This window comes from Laccaria bicolor, genomic scaffold (genome assembly GCF_000143565.1).
Source record: "Laccaria bicolor S238N-H82 LACBIscaffold_77 genomic scaffold, whole genome shotgun sequence".
Classification (NCBI taxonomy): Eukaryota; Fungi; Basidiomycota; class Agaricomycetes; order Agaricales; family Hydnangiaceae; genus Laccaria; species Laccaria bicolor.
In genome coordinates, this window is record NW_001889948.1 from 135,274 (window position 1) to 152,984 (window position 17,711).

The following is a 17,711-nucleotide window of genomic DNA, read 5'->3' on the forward strand; positions in this document are numbered from 1 at the left end:
AGTATATCGGGTGAATTGGCTCAGAGCAAAAGCTCGATATGACCGGTGGTCAGAAGAGCATACCTTGATCCCAAACGAAATGAACTGGACCCGCCTCTATTTCATCAACAAAGCAAGGGAGTGGGCTGGGCTGAGGGACTTGGTGCCAGACAAGCCGGGACATGTATGCTTTGCCGAGGGGCAAATCAGTATGTGGAAAGAACTGGCCTTCCAGGCCACCAAAGAATTTATAAATGCCGGGGTCATGTGCGAGGCCATTGCATTACCTAATCCTAGTTGAATCAAACTATTCTTTCTCATTGTCCACCATGTATGCAAAAGAACACCTGTCATTTGACCCCCGCCAAGCAGAGCAATGGGTTGACGAGGTGCTGAAGATACGGCCTCCAGCTTTTACCAGAGATTCTTCTGTAGTGGCTAATCTCCTCTGGAAGGATGAGCAAGAGTTCCAGGAGGTACTCTGCTACTGGTCCTCTCGATTCAGAGCCATTTTGACATCAAAGCTTGAAAACCCCATTGACCCCAAGTTCGAGAATTGTTGGTTGGAGTACATGTCGGCCGAACAGGTGAGCTTTATTTTGCCATGCCCGGCTAAACTCATTCCTTTGGTTAGGGTTTCATTATAGCGACTCTCAGCATGGCATGCGCCTATGGGCATAAAGTAAAACTTTGCCCCAGATTTTTTCTCTTTGAGCTCACCTTCCTGCCAGTTTATCGTCCCTCCCTTTTTGAAGTCCTGTCTCCAGGGTAACCCACTGCACCCTCAGGAAGCCTTCATGGATGACCGTATCCGGCCTGCATACGAGTTTGCGTGGTGGAATACTCGCATCACCTTTCCACCAGGGGGCGTCGACCAACTTCTGAAAAGGTCATACAATTGGTTCAGATGGATGGCAAAGGGTGGTTTGCCAATCAAGTACCCGGACACTGACACCTCCACGCTGACACCGGCCGAAGTTCAGCACATCAAGACCCAGTTGGAGAATGCTTGGGATCGTCTCCTTGAACGTATCAAGCGTGCTGAGGCCAAGGAAGAGTGGGTCACCAATGAGATTTCGGTTTGGGAGGAAATTGTACAGCAGTCTGCTCTTATTGACCTAATGAGGTATCACAAGAACCGGTTTTCAGCACATAGAAACCCAGGTGGAGAAAGCCTGGGATCAGGTTCATCAAGCCCCCCGTCTCCTTGAACATATTGGTGCTGAGGCCGAGCCAGTTTGGGTCGGATTTGTAATTCATTATTTATTAGTTACCAGACAAATTATATATCAAGTCTGCCATGGTCAACCACTGAGGCCTCTTCACCCCAAGCCTTTCCCCAACCTTTTTGTGCCAAAAGTGAGCTAAACAGGCCTGGTCACCCAGCACAGGACAAACACCATGTTGTAAAACATTGCCGGCCAAGGCAACAACCGTCCCAGGGTCATAAACAAGGCTAAACCTGAGCCCGGCTAAGTGACACCGGCCTCCTGTGTAGTTTCCGATGGTGAGCAACAAGTCAAAAGACTCCCTATACCCCTTTAGATCTCGGTGATCGATCGTCTCTCGGTTCAGGATGACTGAAAGACCGGTGAAGGGAGTGGCCCAAATGCGAAGAGCAATATTGATAGGATCGTCCAATGCCTCGGCATGATTGGCAAGCTTCTCGAAGGTGGCTAAACCGGACTCAAAAAGATCGGGTTGTATGACGGCATAGATTGCACCAACAATTGCATTGGCCAATAGGACATTCTGGAGGTAGGTTGAATTGGCAGGTTCCTGAATATCGGCTGACGCGCGCAGTGGATCCTCGGGACCTTCATGTCCTTGAGAAAACCAGCTGGGTGATAAATTTACAATCCCAGTGACCCCTTCATTCTCGGGGTGGTGATCCCACCAACTCCCATTACTTCTCTTTTTGGGGCTCAAAGAACCTGTGTGATCCCAAATAAATGTCTAGTAAAGTGAGGAAAGTCTAAGGGTGTAATGAAGTGAAAGTAATTACCCGAAGCTGTTCTGAGAACATTTCAGGAAAGTACCAAAGTAAAATGTGACCCTGCCGGTCGGTTATATGGCACGGTTGATCGAGGTAGGGGATATCGGACCCGGCTGTTTCGTAGATCGGTGGGAATCGTGCCAAGAGTTTCTTCTCCAACTCCTCATTGCTTCCACTCTGTCTTGGTGACAAGTCCGCAGCATAGTCCCGGACGTCCCAAGTAGTCGTATCTGTCCAAAACTTAGTGAAGATCGGCCGGCTAGAAGTGAGACATACATGAAGATTTGAATGCTTCTTCAAGCATGTTAATTACCCTTTCAACAGATGCTTGGGCCTCCGGCTCCAACCATGGTGGTGGAGCAGGACGAGGAACGCTTGGGCTATGTAAAGACCGCAACCGGCCTCTGAAGTATCCAGCTAGATCCCTTGTATATTGAAAGAAATCGGGGGCAGTCATGAACAAAAAAAAGGATTTTTGACACTTTTAACTGGCAAAACATGAGGCTCGGGCATGGATTTATTTATTACATAGAACAGGGACGTCTGTCAACATGTCAGGGTCATAACTGCCATTAGGATAGGATCGTGGTCTTTCCTGTCTGGTTGCACCCGGCCTTTCAGATCAGTTCTGCTCATCCGGGCTTTCAAACAAGGCTCGACATGATTTTTTTTTTTAAGTAAAAAGATACAGGTGGTAATGGTATGACGTATTAAGAGACCCATGTTACGCCACATGCCCTTTCATAATAGGTGAAATGGGGGTCTGGACAGAGTAAAAAGGACGTACGGTAAGGTAACCCTCTCACCGTCGTCATCGATGATGGTCAAGAATATCGTCCCCTAATCACCATGTTAGTGGGAAAAAGGAAGTACAAAGGGGATTGCTCACGTCTGGCAACCTGCCGGTGGAGTCTACGGTTGCAAACATGAGGCCACCACTACACATATTATACCAGACTCAGGTTCCTTTCTGATGAATCATCAGCTGGTTACAACCAATGGAGATGTACAGAACCTACGGGGTAGGGGTTGGGTGGAGGGATACCCAACAGACTCCAGATTGTCATGGGGGTGAAGTTATTCATGTCGCAGATGAGGGGGGTGGACTGGTGGCTACCACTTTTATCTATAACCTAGACTTAAGCCTAGAGAGTCATTTCTATAACTTAGACTTAAGCCTAGAGGCCATATCTATAATGCTTAGGACTTTTTGAAAGGCATTTCCAATGTAGGCCTGGGTATTTCATAGTGAATTTTCCATAGATACCCAGCGCATTTTCTGCGAAATTTCAAATGCAGCCCTGGATATTTCATTGTGATTTTTCAAATGTATTCCTGGGTATTTCATTGCGATTTTTCAATAGATACCCTGGGCATTTCATTGTGATTTTTCAAATGTATCCCTGGATATTTCATTGCAAAATTTCAATGGATACCTGGCGCATTTCATTGCGATTTTTCAATAGATACCCTGGGCATTTCATTGTGATTTTTCAAATGTATCCCTGGGTATTTCATTGTGATTTTTCAAATGTATTCCTGGGTATTTCATTGCGATTTTTCAATAGATACCCTGGGCATTTCATTGTGATTTTTCAAATGTATCCCTGAATATTTCATTGCAAAATTTCAATGGATACCTGGCGCATTTCATTGCGATTTTTCAATAGATACCCTGGGTATTTCATTGCGATTTTTCAAATGTATCCCTGGGTATTTCATTGTGATTTTTCAATAGATACCCTGGATATTTCATTGCAAAATTTCAATGGATACCTGGCACATTTCATTGCGATTTTTCAATAGATACCCTGGGTATTTCATTGTGATTTTTCACATTTCATTGCGATTTTTCAAATGTATCCCTGGGTATTTCATTGCAAAATTTCAAATGTAGCCCTGGGCATTTCATTGCGATTTTTCAAATGTATCCCACATGTCAGGGTCCATGCAATGGGCTTCCCTGGAGGGTGGTTACATGACCAATTACCAAAAATGGTCGAAAAACGAAAGTTGTAGCCCTACACTGTAGCTTCCCGAATCTGTTTGAATTATGTTCTGAAGTGTTCCTGTTGTGCAGATATGAGGTAAAGGAATTTCAAAAGTGTCGCGTTTCACAAAAAAACCGGTCTGGATGGGTCTGAACCAGCTCCATAGACCGAAATAGACAGGTCCTAGGTGGTTCGGTTCGGTTCCCTCAATATCTGGGTCGGTCCTAGACCGGTTGCGGTCCACGGTTGCGCGTTTTGGGGGCAAAAAACCGGCCTGAACTGAACTTGTGAACACTACCCCGAACAAGTCACTGCGCAGAATTTGTCCTTTTAACTGCTGCTATTAGAGTGACATGGTCAGCAGGTAAAAGATACTGACCGACATTGTCTTCAACGTTGGCTTGGCCTAGTAGTTAAGCTGGGAGGTGTACGTAGTATATGTATGTATGCCCTGGGTTCAAATCCCAGAAGTCACATAGAGCAAAGACGGCCTTTTTGTAACGCTGGCTAAAATTTACTAATCCAAGGCTTGTAACATCCAAAGTCCCAAGAATGGGTAGTTGTCTTAGTTGTCTTATGCCGAGAACGGGTGACTTACAAAGTGCCGAGCTTGGACACCCAGGTTCAAATTGCAGGCAGGTAAAAGATACTGGCCGCGATCGTCTTCTAACGTTGGCTTGGCTTCATGGTTACGCTGGGAGGGTACGTCGTGTATGTATGCCCTGGGTTCGAATCCCACAAGTCAGTTACACCTATCGCAACTCTTGTTAAAATTTACTAATCAATGCTGGTTTGACTGATGTTGTCTTGGATCATGAAAATTTGAACTGCAAGTTCTGCCTGGTCTGCCTCTGCTTGGCTGCTAAATTAAAGGCCAAGCTGAAAACGATTCGGCTTGAAAATGCCGGCCTTGGTGATGCATTGGCTGATGAGATGTTCATAAATTCTCGTGTCCGGCCGACTCGGTGATATCCATGAACCATGACTACCATGTGGGTCCCGCCAGCTGACCCTGGTAACCAGAGTTGAGGGCCCTCGGCCGACCACCAGCCCAGGCGAATTCAAAATGTCTGCCGACCTTGCATAGCCTAGCTGCTAATCAGAAGTGAAGGCCCTCAGCCGATCACCAACCCAGCAACGTTCACAACTGTCAGCCGAACTTGCATAGCTTATCTTCCATCAGCCGATATACAAATACAATGTTCAAAACTGTCAGCCGACCTTGCATAGCTTAACTATCTTCCATCAGCCAATATACAAATACAATGTTCAAAACTGTCAGCCGACCTTGCATAGCTTAGCTATCAGCCGATATACAAATACAGGGACTTGACTTCCTGGGGCAGCTTCCTACTGATCGGTGTATGCTAAATCTACATAGCTGGCCGACCCTTCTTTACCTTGATAGTGGGATCACATCGGCCAATTCATCAACACAGGGTTATTGGCCCTCATTGGCCCATCAGCAGGCACCATCAACTATGGCCTGTTTGTATTGTCGGGCCTCTCAGTGTTGGTGGGTGATTCCTACTAACTGCCCTGACAACAGTTGGGACATGGTCACCGTTGCTATGGAAATTGAGCCTTTAAAGAGTCAGTGGACCGCAATGCCCTCATTGACCCATAATGGCAGACCTAATGATTGAACACGCCAAACATATCTTACAACAAGATATTATCACGCCAACCGCTCTCTAAAAGGTCTTTATGTCAAAAGTTCCAACTATCTGTCCCCTCCACTGCCAAAAGAAACTGCGCGGAGCCTACCAAAACCGACTATGAGAATGCTCTGATAAATTTTGTGAGATAACGCTGCCAGATGCGCTGAAATAAACTTACTCCGATTTCAGGTGTTGGGTACGCATGAAGATAGTCAAGCCGATATTGAGATGGGTATTGAGACGGTGGCGGTCGATATGTGGAGCTTGCCTTTCGAACCTCTCCTGGTGGACAAAGACAAAGCTGCACAAAGCGTTCCTGAAGTTCCCCGTCGCATACTCATTGAGTTGTCAATATATACCTACAAAACCGAGCTACAATATAAAATATGCATATAATAAAGGAAGGATAAAGATTGAAAAGGGGGTAGGCTGACTGAAATGAAAAAACGAGAAAAACAGGCCATAGCTATAGCCAGGTGACCGCTCGGCAGCTTCGATCGCTTCGTCCTGGCAGGGTGGTTCGGCGTCTCCCTTCCCATCACTCTGGCCAGGTTGCTGAATCCCTCTACCTCCAACTGCGGGGCGGGATTGCTCAACCTGTCACACAGTTCAATAAAAGCAATAAAATAGCAGAAGAACCACAGACCGGCCATGGGCTCACCCGGTGAACCTCAATAACACCTAGCTCGGGTGCAGCTCTGATGAGCATGCTGCTACCACAACGATTGGCATGTACATCGGGAAACGACTCATTTGTAGGCGCATGACCAAAGTGACCATAACGGCCTATAACATATATGTTAATGTAGTGTTTGGAAGTCCGGTCTCGTGACTGGAAAAAGACCGTAACCAGACCGGACCAAGACCGCAAAAGACCGGACCTGCAGTTACGGTCTTTTATTTTTGAAATGTAAAGACCGCAAAAAAACCGGTTAACGTAAACCGGTCTTTTGTAGCCCCTTAAATACCCTTTAAAACGCACCCAAGAACGTACGATTTGGTAAAAAAACGAGAGAGATATGAATTAAAATGTAAATTACTTTTGGGAATAATAGATGTACCAGACTTATTTCATAGAAGCACCAATTCCTAACGGAATTTAACGTTCTTGGGCTCGTTTTGAAGCTATTAGAGATGTTAATAAATTTACCGATTCATAATTTAAAATATTGGCCTAAAGACCGGCCATAAACCGGTTAAAACTGATGCAGACCGAAACCGGTCTATAGACCGCAAAAAACTGCGGTCTGCGGTCTTTTTGCGGTCCAGTCTGGTCTTTTGACTTCTGGGGAAAAGGCAGACCGGTTACGGTTACTGTTAACGCCCCTGGGCATCAAAAAACCGGACCGAACCGGACTTTCAAACACTATGTTAATGAATGGCAGGTTAAGACGATGAAGAAAGTTTACATCGTTGTTGATCACAATAGAAGAGATAGTTGAAGATACGTTCCTTGGCTTCTTCATCGTCAAGAACAAGAACATCATGGAATGTATTCTAAATGGGAAATGGTTAGATCACAGCGAAATTACGACTGACAACAAACCTCCGACCAGCGGCGTCAAAAAATGTGAAGCTCTCCACCTCCCATTCCACATACAAAGCCCTTCGTCCACAGGTCCGTGCGAAGCGGCATCCAGAAGGCAGGACGAATTAAGTTGGGTGAGTTGGTAATGACCTGATGTGTTCGGAGTTTGAGGTCCCAAACGATGACACCATCCTCAGCTAAATTAGGGATTAGGGGACAAATTTAATTCAAAGAGGACAACTCACCAGTGCTAAGCAAGAATGATAGATCATCGTCAAGGCTGAGCCATCTGATCTTGCCCATATGATGGACGAGCTTCTCAACAGAGTGAACCTACGAGGCGATAAGGGCTAGAAGAATCAGAAGAAATCACGCTACTCACGAGGTTCATTACAGATGAGATTCGGAAGTTAGGAACTGAGAATGTAATTCATGTCCAGCAACATTGGTATTTAACTCAGTTCAATATGAGGCGAACAATAAATAGAACTGTCCAGTCCGGCAATCATGAAATACCCATTTTCAAGGGATCAACACGTACTTTAGACCTAACCAACATCAACCAATGTCTCAATGGGGGTGTGGAAACTAAAAAGACAATAAATCAAAAATTTTGCTCAAGGTCCGGTTGAAGACTCACTGTGAAAAATGCTGAATAGTGACATAGTTTAGCTGCCCTGAACACCACGGCAACAGTATGACTCACAAAAGCTCGAATGTCTACCCTGCTAATATGCGCAATCAGCCGTGGTCGGGTGATCACTAGCACTCTTTGTTGCACTTACTCCACTTCAAAATGGAGAAAAGTTCCATTTCCGTTCATACTTATCGCTTTTGTTTTCTTCAATCATTCCTGGTACCTGGCTACTTATTCTACATTTGATTATATCTACAAAGTATCTACGCATAGTGAGTACAACTAATGAAAGAGTGGAAGGAGGGGAGGATGATCACAAGGAGTACCACTGGTATCGCAAGAACACAAGGTAAGTGGGAAGAAAGAAGACGCTTTTGCACTTGTCGTTGGTATATATACGGACGACTTCAGGGTTGTCCTTCAAAACCACACGTGCTTTAGGAACTTGTGTGGGCAGAAATTGCCGACCCGAAGGACATACCACTCACAATCTTATTCTTTTCCTCTTCTCCCACCTTCTAGGGCATGGAAAGAGCTCGATGAACATAGAGTTGGTGCCACCGGCTATTATAACACAGGTAAGTTCCTCAGAATTCAATGGGTGATTAGAAGTTGCCTCTTGATAGATCGATAGCCGCCCGGTGCAACTTTTAAAAATTCAAACAAGCGTTGATGATGTTATATAATAATTACATGTATGTTAATACCTACTACTGAGTGAGTAATAGTTCAACCCATCCATTGCTTTTGGGTGTAAGTCTGTTATGACTTGTTCCACATGCTGCTCATCTTCGAAGACCAGTCAAAGACAGGATCATCAAGGGTGGGACCGTTGTTGTTGTCGTTTTCGAAGTCGTTGACCAAGCACCAGTCTGCGGTCTTACTGGCATGTGTATTCCAGAGGCTCTTTCCCTTCAAATAATCCGTCAGGATGGTCTAGCGGTACTGACATCAGGATCTGGTCTTGCATATACCATAGACGCTTACATGAAATGATTTCTCTTCATCAGTCTTCTCACCAGTTGGTTTTCTTGCGGAGATGAAGTCATCGTCATCGGTGGAAGATTCAGAACTTCCGTCATGGGACATTGGTTCACTGTTTTTGTGGGAGGCTGACCTCTTAGTGGGTGATTTCTTTGATGGTGTTGCCTTTGATGGTGATGCTATTGTCTCTAAAGCCTCTTTCACCCCTTGTTTCACCCCTTCCTGCACGGCTATTCCGATGCCACGCAGAAGAAGTGAGGTAAGTTCCGATGAAAGCTGTGGCCTGTCTAAGTATGCGCGTACAAAGATCTTAGCCAACACTCACCCTGCTCAAAGCCATAAAATTTCCAATGTCCAATGGAGCATCAGTTGCACCAGAGGTGGGTGGACAAGCTGTTCCATTATCGTCAGAGGTGCCTTCCATGTTGCAGTGGATGTTTTCGCTATTCTGCAATTTCTAAGTGGATGGATTATCTTAAACACGAAATTAACTGACTGTGATAGGGCTAGGGTCATTGATTGGGATGTTCTACAATCTCTAAGCCAATATATCATTTTCAACGCAGAAGCGACTTACGGTGATAGGCCTGGGATTAGCAGGTGGGTTTTCTGACATGTTCACGTCTTGGTCCGAAAGCTAATTCCCATCGCCCAGTGAGCAAATAGAATAGGAGAGAGATAACTAGGAGGACGAACCAAGTGAGAAATTGTGGTCGTGGTCGCATTTCCTGGCAGAGTTGTTTGTGAGCCTGAAGCCTGTAGTTTTGAGGAACAGGTATTTCCGGTTGCAGCTGTTGGCACCAAATTAGCAAACCAAAGACGAAGATCACAGGGACGAACCAAGGGAGAATCCCCGACCATCAATATTCCTTGCAGCGGGATTGATTCGGTGCCCGGTTCCTGATGCATATTGACGTCTTGGAGGAAAGGGTTGGGTTGCAACTGTTAGATACCTGTTAGTGAAGCATCAAGGACATTGATGATGTCGCACATGGAGTATAAGAGCGACAGCTTGTTCCTCCTCTTGATCACGTGTTCCCTGGAAAGCTGGAGCAACCGCTGGGGTTGGATATTGAGCTCCAGGGTTCGAGTTTTCATGTAGGAACTAAAGACAGGTAGTCAGTCACAGCCCGTCCAATGATCCAGAGCGAAACCTGCCTGCGCTTCTGGAATAGCGTCCAAACTTGAGGAGGAAGGGGCCTGTTCCACATGGTAGTTCAAATTTGGCATTTCAGAGGTCTGAACGTACCTGCCACATTGGAACATTTGATTGCGCTTGTGGTGAGGCGAAGTTCGGGGTGGGGGCATCAGGAGCCGAAAACTATGCATAAAACATTATTTAAGAGTCAACAATGGCAACAAGGAGGGAGAGCTTACCAGTACCGAAAGTGCCTGTGCAGCACTTAGGGAAGGACCTTGACGTTGGAGGAGTGATGAAGCTACTGCACTTCACAGATATGGGTGTAGTGCATCTCGAGGCGGTGAAGAGTTACGTTTGGCTGGCGCCATGTGGCTCTGGACTGGCAATTGAGCGGATTCTTGTTGAGATGCGGCTCACCACTGGAAGTGCATTTGTAGTGGATACAAACAATAGTGTTGTCTACTGAAGAGTCAAAATGTTTCTCCTTGAGTTCCAACCGAGCAGGCAACATACCAATTGTCAGGGCAGTTAGTAGGAATCACCCACCAACACTGAGAGGCCCGACAATACAAACAGGCCATAGTTGATGGTGCCTGCTGATGGGCCAATGAGGGCCAATAACCCTGTGTTGATGAATTGGCCGATGTGATCCCACTATCAAGGTAAAGAAGGGTCAGCCAGCTACATAGATTTAGCATACACCGATCAGTAGGAAGCTGCCCCGGGAAGTCAAGTCCCTGTATTTGTATATCGGCTGATAGCTAAGCTATGCAAGGTCAGCTGACAGTTTTGAACATTGTATTTGTATATTGGCTGATGGAAGATAGTTAAGCTATGCAAGGTCGGCTGACAGTTTTGAACATTGTATTTGTATATCGGCTGATGGAAGATGCAAGGTCGGCTGACAGTTGTGAACGTTGCTGGGTTGGTGATCGGCCGAGGGCCTTCACTTCTGATTAGCAGCTAGGCTATGCAAGGTTGGCAGACATTTTGAATTCGCCTGGGTTGGTGGTCGGCTGGGGGCCCTCAACTCTGGTTACCAGGGTCAGCTGGCGAGACCCACGGTAGTCATGGTTCATGGATATCACCGAGTCGGCCGGACACGAGAATTTATGAACATCTCATCAGCCAATGCATCACCAAGGCCGGCATTTTCAAGCCGAATCGTTTTCAGCTTGGCCTTTAATTTAGCAGCCAAGCAGAGGCAGACCAGGCAGAACTTGCAGTTCAAATTTTCATGATCCCAGACAACATCGGTCAAACCAGCATTGATTAGTAAATTTTAACAAGAGTTGCGATAGGTGTAACTGACTTGTGGGATTCGAACCCAGGGCATACATACACAACGTACCCTCCCAGCGTAACCACGAAGCCAAGCCAACGTTGGAAGACGATCGCGGCCAGTATCTTTTACCTGCCTGCAATTTGAACCCGGGCGTCCAAGCTCGGCACTTTGTAAGTCACCCGTTCTCGGCATAAGACAACTAAGACAACTACCCGTTCTTGGGACTTTGGATGTTACAAGCCTTGGATTAGTAAATTTTAGCCAGCGTTACAAAAAGGCCGTCTTCGCTCTATGTGACTTCTGGGATTTGAACCCAGGGCATACCTCCCAGCTCAACCACTAAGCCAAGTCAGCACTGCAAGAGGAAGTTGGTCAGTATCTTTTAGCTGACGACCATGTCACTCTAATATAGTAGTAAGTAAAAAACTGTTTAGGATGAACAGCATGACTTGTTAGGGATTTGAACCCAGGGCATACATAGATACAATGCGTACACCTCCCACCTTGACCACTGAGCCAAGTCAATGATCCACCTGGCCTGAAAGCTCGGCACTTTGTAACTTACCCAGCGTAAGACAACTAACCTGGGTCTGCAAGCTCGGTAAGAATTGATTAGTAAATTTTAGCCAGAGTTACAAAAACGAAAGAGTTGCGATCATTGTAAGTGACTTCTGGGATTCGAACCCAGGCATACATACACTCTGTACACCTCCAGCTTAACCACTAAGCCAAGCCAACGGTGGAAGACAATGTTGGTCGGTATCTTTTAACTGCTGACCATGTCATTCTAATAGCAGCAAGTAAAAAATTTGTTTAGGATTTAAACTGGCATACATAGGTCGGTCAGTATCTTTTACCTGCAGTAAGTAAAAAACTTTTCAAAACGCGAATCTATGACTTGTTCGGGATTTGAACCCAGGGCATACATACATATACTACGTACACCTCCCAGCTTAACTACTAGGCCAAGCCAACGTTGAAGACAATGTCGGTCAGTATCTTTTACCTGCCGACCATGTCACTCTAATAGCAGCAGTTAAAAGGACAAATTCTGCGCAGTGACTTGTTCAGGGGGTGAACCCGGTGTATAAGACAACCTGGTGCCTGGCCAAGTCCGGCAAAAAAATGTAACTTAGCTGACGACCATGTCGAATACTTGTTCAGGTGCGATTGAACCCGGTCCTATAAACTCAGCACTGACTTGTTTGGCATTTAAACTACAGTTCAAGCTGGGCCTGGACATGAGACCAATTGGAGTACGAAATCAAGAATTCACCCCTTATCCCAGATTTACCAACAATCTTTGGAAGCCAGCATGGTCTAATGGTAGTTGGCTTCCGGGTTCAATCCCCAGCTTCCGGGTTCAATCCCCGGCCATGCTTATGTTTATGACTCTTTCAACTCTTTTTTGCAATTTGGCCTCGAGGCCTGTGCCGACATCATTTATGCTTCTGATATAGGGTTGCATTGAGGGTTGTAATTTAACCTGAAAACATCCGTGTTTCCCCCTTTAAAAACCCTCTCGCATTTCAAGGACCCATCTTCACCCCCCACTAGTGGCTACCACTTTATTTCTATAACCTAGACCCAAGCCTAGAGGGTCATTTCTATAACTTAGACTTAAGCCTAGAGGCCATATCTATAATGCTTATGATTTTTTGAAAGGCATTTCAAATGTAGGCCTGGGTATTTCATAGTGAATTTTCCATAGATACCCAGCACATTTTCTGCGAAATTTCAAATGCAGCCTTGGATATTTCATTGTGATTTTTCAATAGATACCCTGGGCATTTCATTGTGATTTTTCAAATGTATCCCTGGGTATGTCATTGTGATTTTTCAAATGTATCCCTGGATATTTCATTGCAAAATTTCAATGGATACCTGGCGCATTTCATTGCGATGTTTCAATAGATACCCAGGGTATTTCATTGTGATTTTTCAAATGTATTCATGGGTATTTCATTGTGATTTTTCAATAGATACCCTGGGCATTTCATTGCGATTTTTCAAATGGAGCCCTGGATATTTCATTGCAAAATTTCAATGGATACCTGGCGCATTTCATTGCGATTTTTCAATAGATACCCTGGGTATTTCATTGTGATTTTTCAAATGTATTCCTGGGTATTTCATTGCGATTTTTCAATAGATACCCTTGGTATTTCATTGCGATTTTTCAAATGTATCCCTGGGTATTTCATTGTGATTTTTCAAATGTATCCCTGGATATTTCATTGCAATTTTTCAAATGTATCCCACATGTCAGGGTCCATGCAATGGGCTTCCCTGGAGGGTGGTTACATGACCAATTACCAAAAATGGTAAAAAAATGAAAGTTGTAGCCCTGCACTGTAGCTTCCCGAATCTGTTTGAATTATGTTCTGAAGTGTTCCTGTTGTGCAGATATGAGGTAAAGGAATTTCAAAAGTGTCGCGTTTTTTTTTTTTTTGTGTTTTTCTCCCTGAAAACAAAACCAAATAACATGATTTCAGTATATTCAGAAAGCTAAAAGAAAGGGCTACAATTATTGTATCGTGGGGAAAATGACCAAAAAAGGAAGATGCATCCCATACTATAAGAATCAGATATAGACTACCAAGTTTACTGATAGACTACAAAAAAGTCGGACTTAGACTACACAGTTTACTGATACACTATAAAAGACTACAAAAGTTGAACTTAGACTACAAAAGCATGGACTTAGACTACATAGTTAGGGTTAGAGTCAAAAGGTTATCTTGACTACAAAAGTTGTAGTGTTGCACTTTTTCATTAAAAAAGTTTGTAGTGTCCGCTTTTTGAGACTACAAAAGTTTGTAGTGTGCACTTTTTTATTAGAAGAGTTTGTTGTCTCTGCTTTTTCATTTAAAAAAGTTTGTAATTGACATGTAGTTTATGGTGTCCTTGGCCCTATCTATGTTATGGGGATGAGGTTGAAGGATTGCCATCATATTGCCAATGCTGCAGCATTAGTATTTGACATCATGCACAAGTTGTCTTTCACATTAGGAAAGGCCATTCTACATCTTTCATATTGATACCTACTGTCCTATCTCAAGACATAATTGTAAGCTCATTGACATGACATGACCAGTTTTTGACATCATGACCAAGTTTGCCTTTTATGCTGTCTGCTTTCATATAGATAACTACTGGCCTGTCCCAAACATAGTCAACTTTGATACAGGTCTTTGAGGGCTGTAGGATGATGGGCTGATTCATCCTTTGAGGTGTCTTGAAGACAGGTCATGTTGTAAGTTGACCATGTATTAAGTAGATATCAACATGAATAGCCTTCTCTAGCTTGAAAGCCAACTTGGGCATGATGTGAGGAACTGATGATGTGGCAATAGCAATATGTAAAGTCATGTCAATCCTTCAGCCATATCCCCATATGAGCTTACAATTATGTCTTGAGATAGGACAGTAGGTATCAATATGAAAGACATAGAATGGCCTTTCCTAATGTGAAAGACAACTTGTGCATGATGTCAAATACTAATGTTGCAGTACTGGCAATATGATGGCAATCCTTCAACCTCATCCCCATAACATAGATAGGGCCAAGGACACCATAAACTACATGTCAACTACAAACTTTTTTAAATGAAAAAGTAGACACTACAAACTCTTCTAATAAAAAAGTGCACACTACAAACTTTTCTAATGAAAAAGCGCAACACTACAAACTTTTGTAGTCTCAAAAAGCGGACACTACAAACTTTTCTAATGAAAAAGCGCAACACTACAACTTTTGTAGTCTCAAAAAGCGGACACTACAAACTTTTTTAATGAAAAAGCGCAACACTACAACTTTTGTAGTCTCAAAAAGCGGACACTACAAACTTTTTTAATGAAAAAGCGCACACTACAAACTTTGTAGTCAAGATAACCTTTTGACTCTAACCCTAACTATGTAGTCTAAGTCCATGCTTTTGTAGTCTAAGTTCGACTTTTGTAGTCTTTTATAGTGTATCAGTAAACTGTGTAGTCTAAGTCCGACTTTTTTGTAGTCTATCAGTAAACTTGGTAGTCTATATCTGATTCTTATAGTTTGGGATGCATCTTCCTTTTTTGGTCATTTTCCCCACGATACAATAATTGTAGCCCTTTCTTTTAGCTTTCTGAATATACTGAAATCATGGTATTTGGTTTTGTTTTCAGGGAGAAAAACACAAAAAAAAAAAAAAACGCGACACTTTTGAAATTCCTTTACCTCATATCTGCACAACAGGAACACTTCAGAACATAATTCAAACAGATTCGGGAAGCTACAGTGTAGGGCTACAACTTTCGTTTTTCGACCATTTTTGGTAATTGGTCATGTAACCACCCTCCAGGGAAGCCCATTGCATGGACCCTGACATGTGGGATACATTTGAAAAATCGCAATGAAATGCCCAGGGCTACATTTGAAATTTTGCAATGAAATACCCAGGGATACATTTGAAAAATCGCAATGAAATGTGAAAAATCACAATGAAATACCCAGGGTATCTATTGAAAAATCGCAATGAAATGTGCCAGGTATCCATTGAAATTTTGCAATGAAATATCCAGGGTATCTATTGAAAAATCACAATGAAATACCCAGGGATACATTTGAAAAATCGCAATGAAATACCCAGGGTATCTATTGAAAAATCGCAATGAAATGCGCCAGGTATCCATTGAAATTTTGCAATGAAATATTCAGGGATACATTTGAAAAATCACAATGAAATGCCCAGGGTATCTATTGAAAAATCGCAATGAAATACCCAGGAATACATTTGAAAAATCACAATGAAATACCCAGGGATACATTTGAAAAATCACAATGAAATGCCCAGGGTATCTATTGAAAAATCGCAATGAAATGCGCCAGGTATCCATTGAAATTTTGCAATGAAATATCCAGGGATACATTTGAAAAATCACAATGAAATGCCCAGGGTATCTATTGAAAAATCGCAATGAAATACCCAGGAATACATTTGAAAAATCACAATGAAATATCCAGGGCTGCATTTGAAATTTCGCAGAAAATGCGCTGGGTATCTATGGAAAATTCACTATGAAATACCCAGGCCTACATTGGAAATGCCTTTCAAAAAGTCCTAAGCATTATAGATATGGCCTCTAGGCTTAAGTCTAAGTTATAGAAATGACTCTCTAGGCTTAAGTCTAGGTTATAGATAAAAGTGGTAGCCACCAGTCCACCCCCCTCATCTGCGACATGAATAACTTCACCCCCATGACAATCTGGAGTCTGTTGGGTATCCCTCCACCCAACCCCTACCCCGTAGGTTCTGTACATCTCCATTGGTTGTAACCAGCTGATGATTCATCAGAAAGGAACCTGAGTCTGGTATAATATGTGTAGTGGTGGCCTCATGTTTGCAACCGTAGACTCCACCGGCAGGTTGCCAGACGTGAGCAATCCCCTTTGTACTTCCTTTTTCCCACTAACATGGTGATTAGGGGACGATATTCTTGACCATCATCGATGACGACGGTGAGAGGGTTACCTTACCGTACGTCCTTTTTACTCTGTCCAGACCCCCATTTCACCTATTATGAAAGGGCATGTGGCGTAACATGGGTCTCTTAATACGTCATACCATTACCACCTGTATCTTTTTACTTAAAAAAAAAAATCATGTCGAGCCTTGTTTGAAAGCCCGGATGAGCAGAACTGATCTGAAAGGCCGGGTGCAACCAGACAGGAAAGACCACGATCCTATCCTAATGGCAGTTATGACCCTGACATGTTGACAGACGTCCCTGTTCTATGTAATAAATAAATCCATGCCCGAGCCTCATGTTTTGCCAGTTAAAAGTGTCAAAAATCCTTTTTTTTGTTCATGACTGCCCCCGATTTCTTTCAATATACAAGGGATCTAGCTGGATACTTCAGAGGCCGGTTGCGGTCTTTACATAGCCCAAGCGTTCCTCGTCCTGCTCCACCACCATGGTTGGAGCCGGAGGCCCAAGCATCTGTTGAAAGGGTAATTAACATGCTTGAAGAAGCATTCAAATCTTCATGTATGTCTCACTTCTAGCCGGCCGATCTTCACTAAGTTTTGGACAGATACGACTACTTGGGACGTCCGGGACTATGCTGCGGACTTGTCACCAAGACAGAGTGGAAGCAATGAGGAGTTGGAGAAGAAACTCTTGGCACGATTCCCACCGATCTACGAAACAGCCGGGTCCGATATCCCCTACCTCGATCAACCGTGCCATATAACCGACCGGCAGGGTCACATTTTACTTTGGTACTTTCCTGAAATGTTCTCAGAACAGCTTCGGGTAATTACTTTCACTTCATTACACCCTTAGACTTTCCTCACTTTACTAGACATTTATTTGGGATCACACAGGTTCTTTGAGCCCCAAAAAGAGAAGTAATGGGAGTTGGTGGGATCACCACCCCGAGAATGAAGGGGTCACTGGGATTGTAAATTTATCACCCAGCTGGTTTTCTCAAGGACATGAAGGTCCCGAGGATCCACTGCGCGCGT

The 17,711-nt window shown here is 43.9% G+C and overlaps 7 protein-coding genes across 7 annotated transcripts; 3 read left to right on the forward strand and 4 right to left on the reverse strand.

The window, feature by feature from the left end:
* Positions 1–79: 79 nt before the first annotated feature.
* Positions 80–280, forward strand: LACBIDRAFT_316717 (uncharacterized protein; the record flags this gene model as incomplete). Its single annotated transcript, XM_001889995.1, has 1 exon — positions 80–280. The coding sequence occupies one exon, from the start codon at positions 80–82 to the stop codon at positions 278–280; it is 201 nt and encodes a 66-aa protein (XP_001890030.1).
* A 28-nt stretch (positions 281–308) lies between these two features.
* Positions 309–1,190, forward strand: LACBIDRAFT_316718 (uncharacterized protein; the record flags this gene model as incomplete). Its single annotated transcript, XM_001889996.1, has 3 exons — positions 309–566; positions 614–661; positions 711–1,190. The coding sequence occupies 3 exons, from the start codon at positions 309–311 to the stop codon at positions 1,188–1,190; spliced, it is 786 nt and encodes a 261-aa protein (XP_001890031.1).
* Positions 1,191–1,245: 55 nt separating this feature from the next.
* LACBIDRAFT_316719 (uncharacterized protein) lies at positions 1,246–2,432 on the reverse strand (the record flags this gene model as incomplete). Its single annotated transcript, XM_001890014.1, has 3 exons — positions 1,246–1,935; positions 1,985–2,205; positions 2,252–2,432. 3 exons carry the CDS (start codon positions 2,430–2,432, stop codon positions 1,246–1,248), a joined length of 1,092 nt encoding a protein of 363 aa, XP_001890049.1.
* Positions 2,433–5,579: 3,147 nt separating this feature from the next.
* On the reverse strand, positions 5,580–6,336 carry LACBIDRAFT_335141 (uncharacterized protein; the record flags this gene model as incomplete). The annotated part of the gene is made up of 5 exons (XM_001890015.1): positions 5,580–5,601; positions 5,806–5,943; positions 5,987–5,999; positions 6,062–6,224; positions 6,289–6,336. 5 exons carry the CDS (start codon positions 6,334–6,336, stop codon positions 5,580–5,582), a joined length of 384 nt encoding a protein of 127 aa, XP_001890050.1.
* Positions 6,337–6,850: 514 nt separating this feature from the next.
* LACBIDRAFT_316721 (uncharacterized protein) lies at positions 6,851–7,546 on the reverse strand (the record flags this gene model as incomplete). Its single annotated transcript, XM_001890016.1, has 5 exons — positions 6,851–6,993; positions 7,037–7,124; positions 7,181–7,347; positions 7,401–7,488; positions 7,538–7,546. 5 exons carry the CDS (start codon positions 7,544–7,546, stop codon positions 6,851–6,853), a joined length of 495 nt encoding a protein of 164 aa, XP_001890051.1.
* Positions 7,547–8,554: 1,008 nt separating this feature from the next.
* Positions 8,555–10,714, reverse strand: LACBIDRAFT_335143 (uncharacterized protein; the record flags this gene model as incomplete). The annotated part of the gene is made up of 12 exons (XM_001890017.1): positions 8,555–8,728; positions 8,780–9,052; positions 9,102–9,233; positions 9,273–9,305; positions 9,354–9,413; positions 9,473–9,718; positions 9,768–9,881; positions 10,026–10,097; positions 10,154–10,223; positions 10,335–10,336; positions 10,464–10,571; positions 10,703–10,714. The coding sequence occupies 12 exons, from the start codon at positions 10,712–10,714 to the stop codon at positions 8,555–8,557; spliced, it is 1,296 nt and encodes a 431-aa protein (XP_001890052.1).
* Positions 10,715–16,562: 5,848 nt separating this feature from the next.
* On the forward strand, positions 16,563–17,579 carry LACBIDRAFT_335144 (uncharacterized protein; the record flags this gene model as incomplete). Its single annotated transcript, XM_001889997.1, has 5 exons — positions 16,563–16,619; positions 16,669–16,721; positions 17,084–17,232; positions 17,279–17,499; positions 17,571–17,579. The coding sequence occupies 5 exons, from the start codon at positions 16,563–16,565 to the stop codon at positions 17,577–17,579; spliced, it is 489 nt and encodes a 162-aa protein (XP_001890032.1).
* Positions 17,580–17,711: the final 132 nt, after the last annotated feature.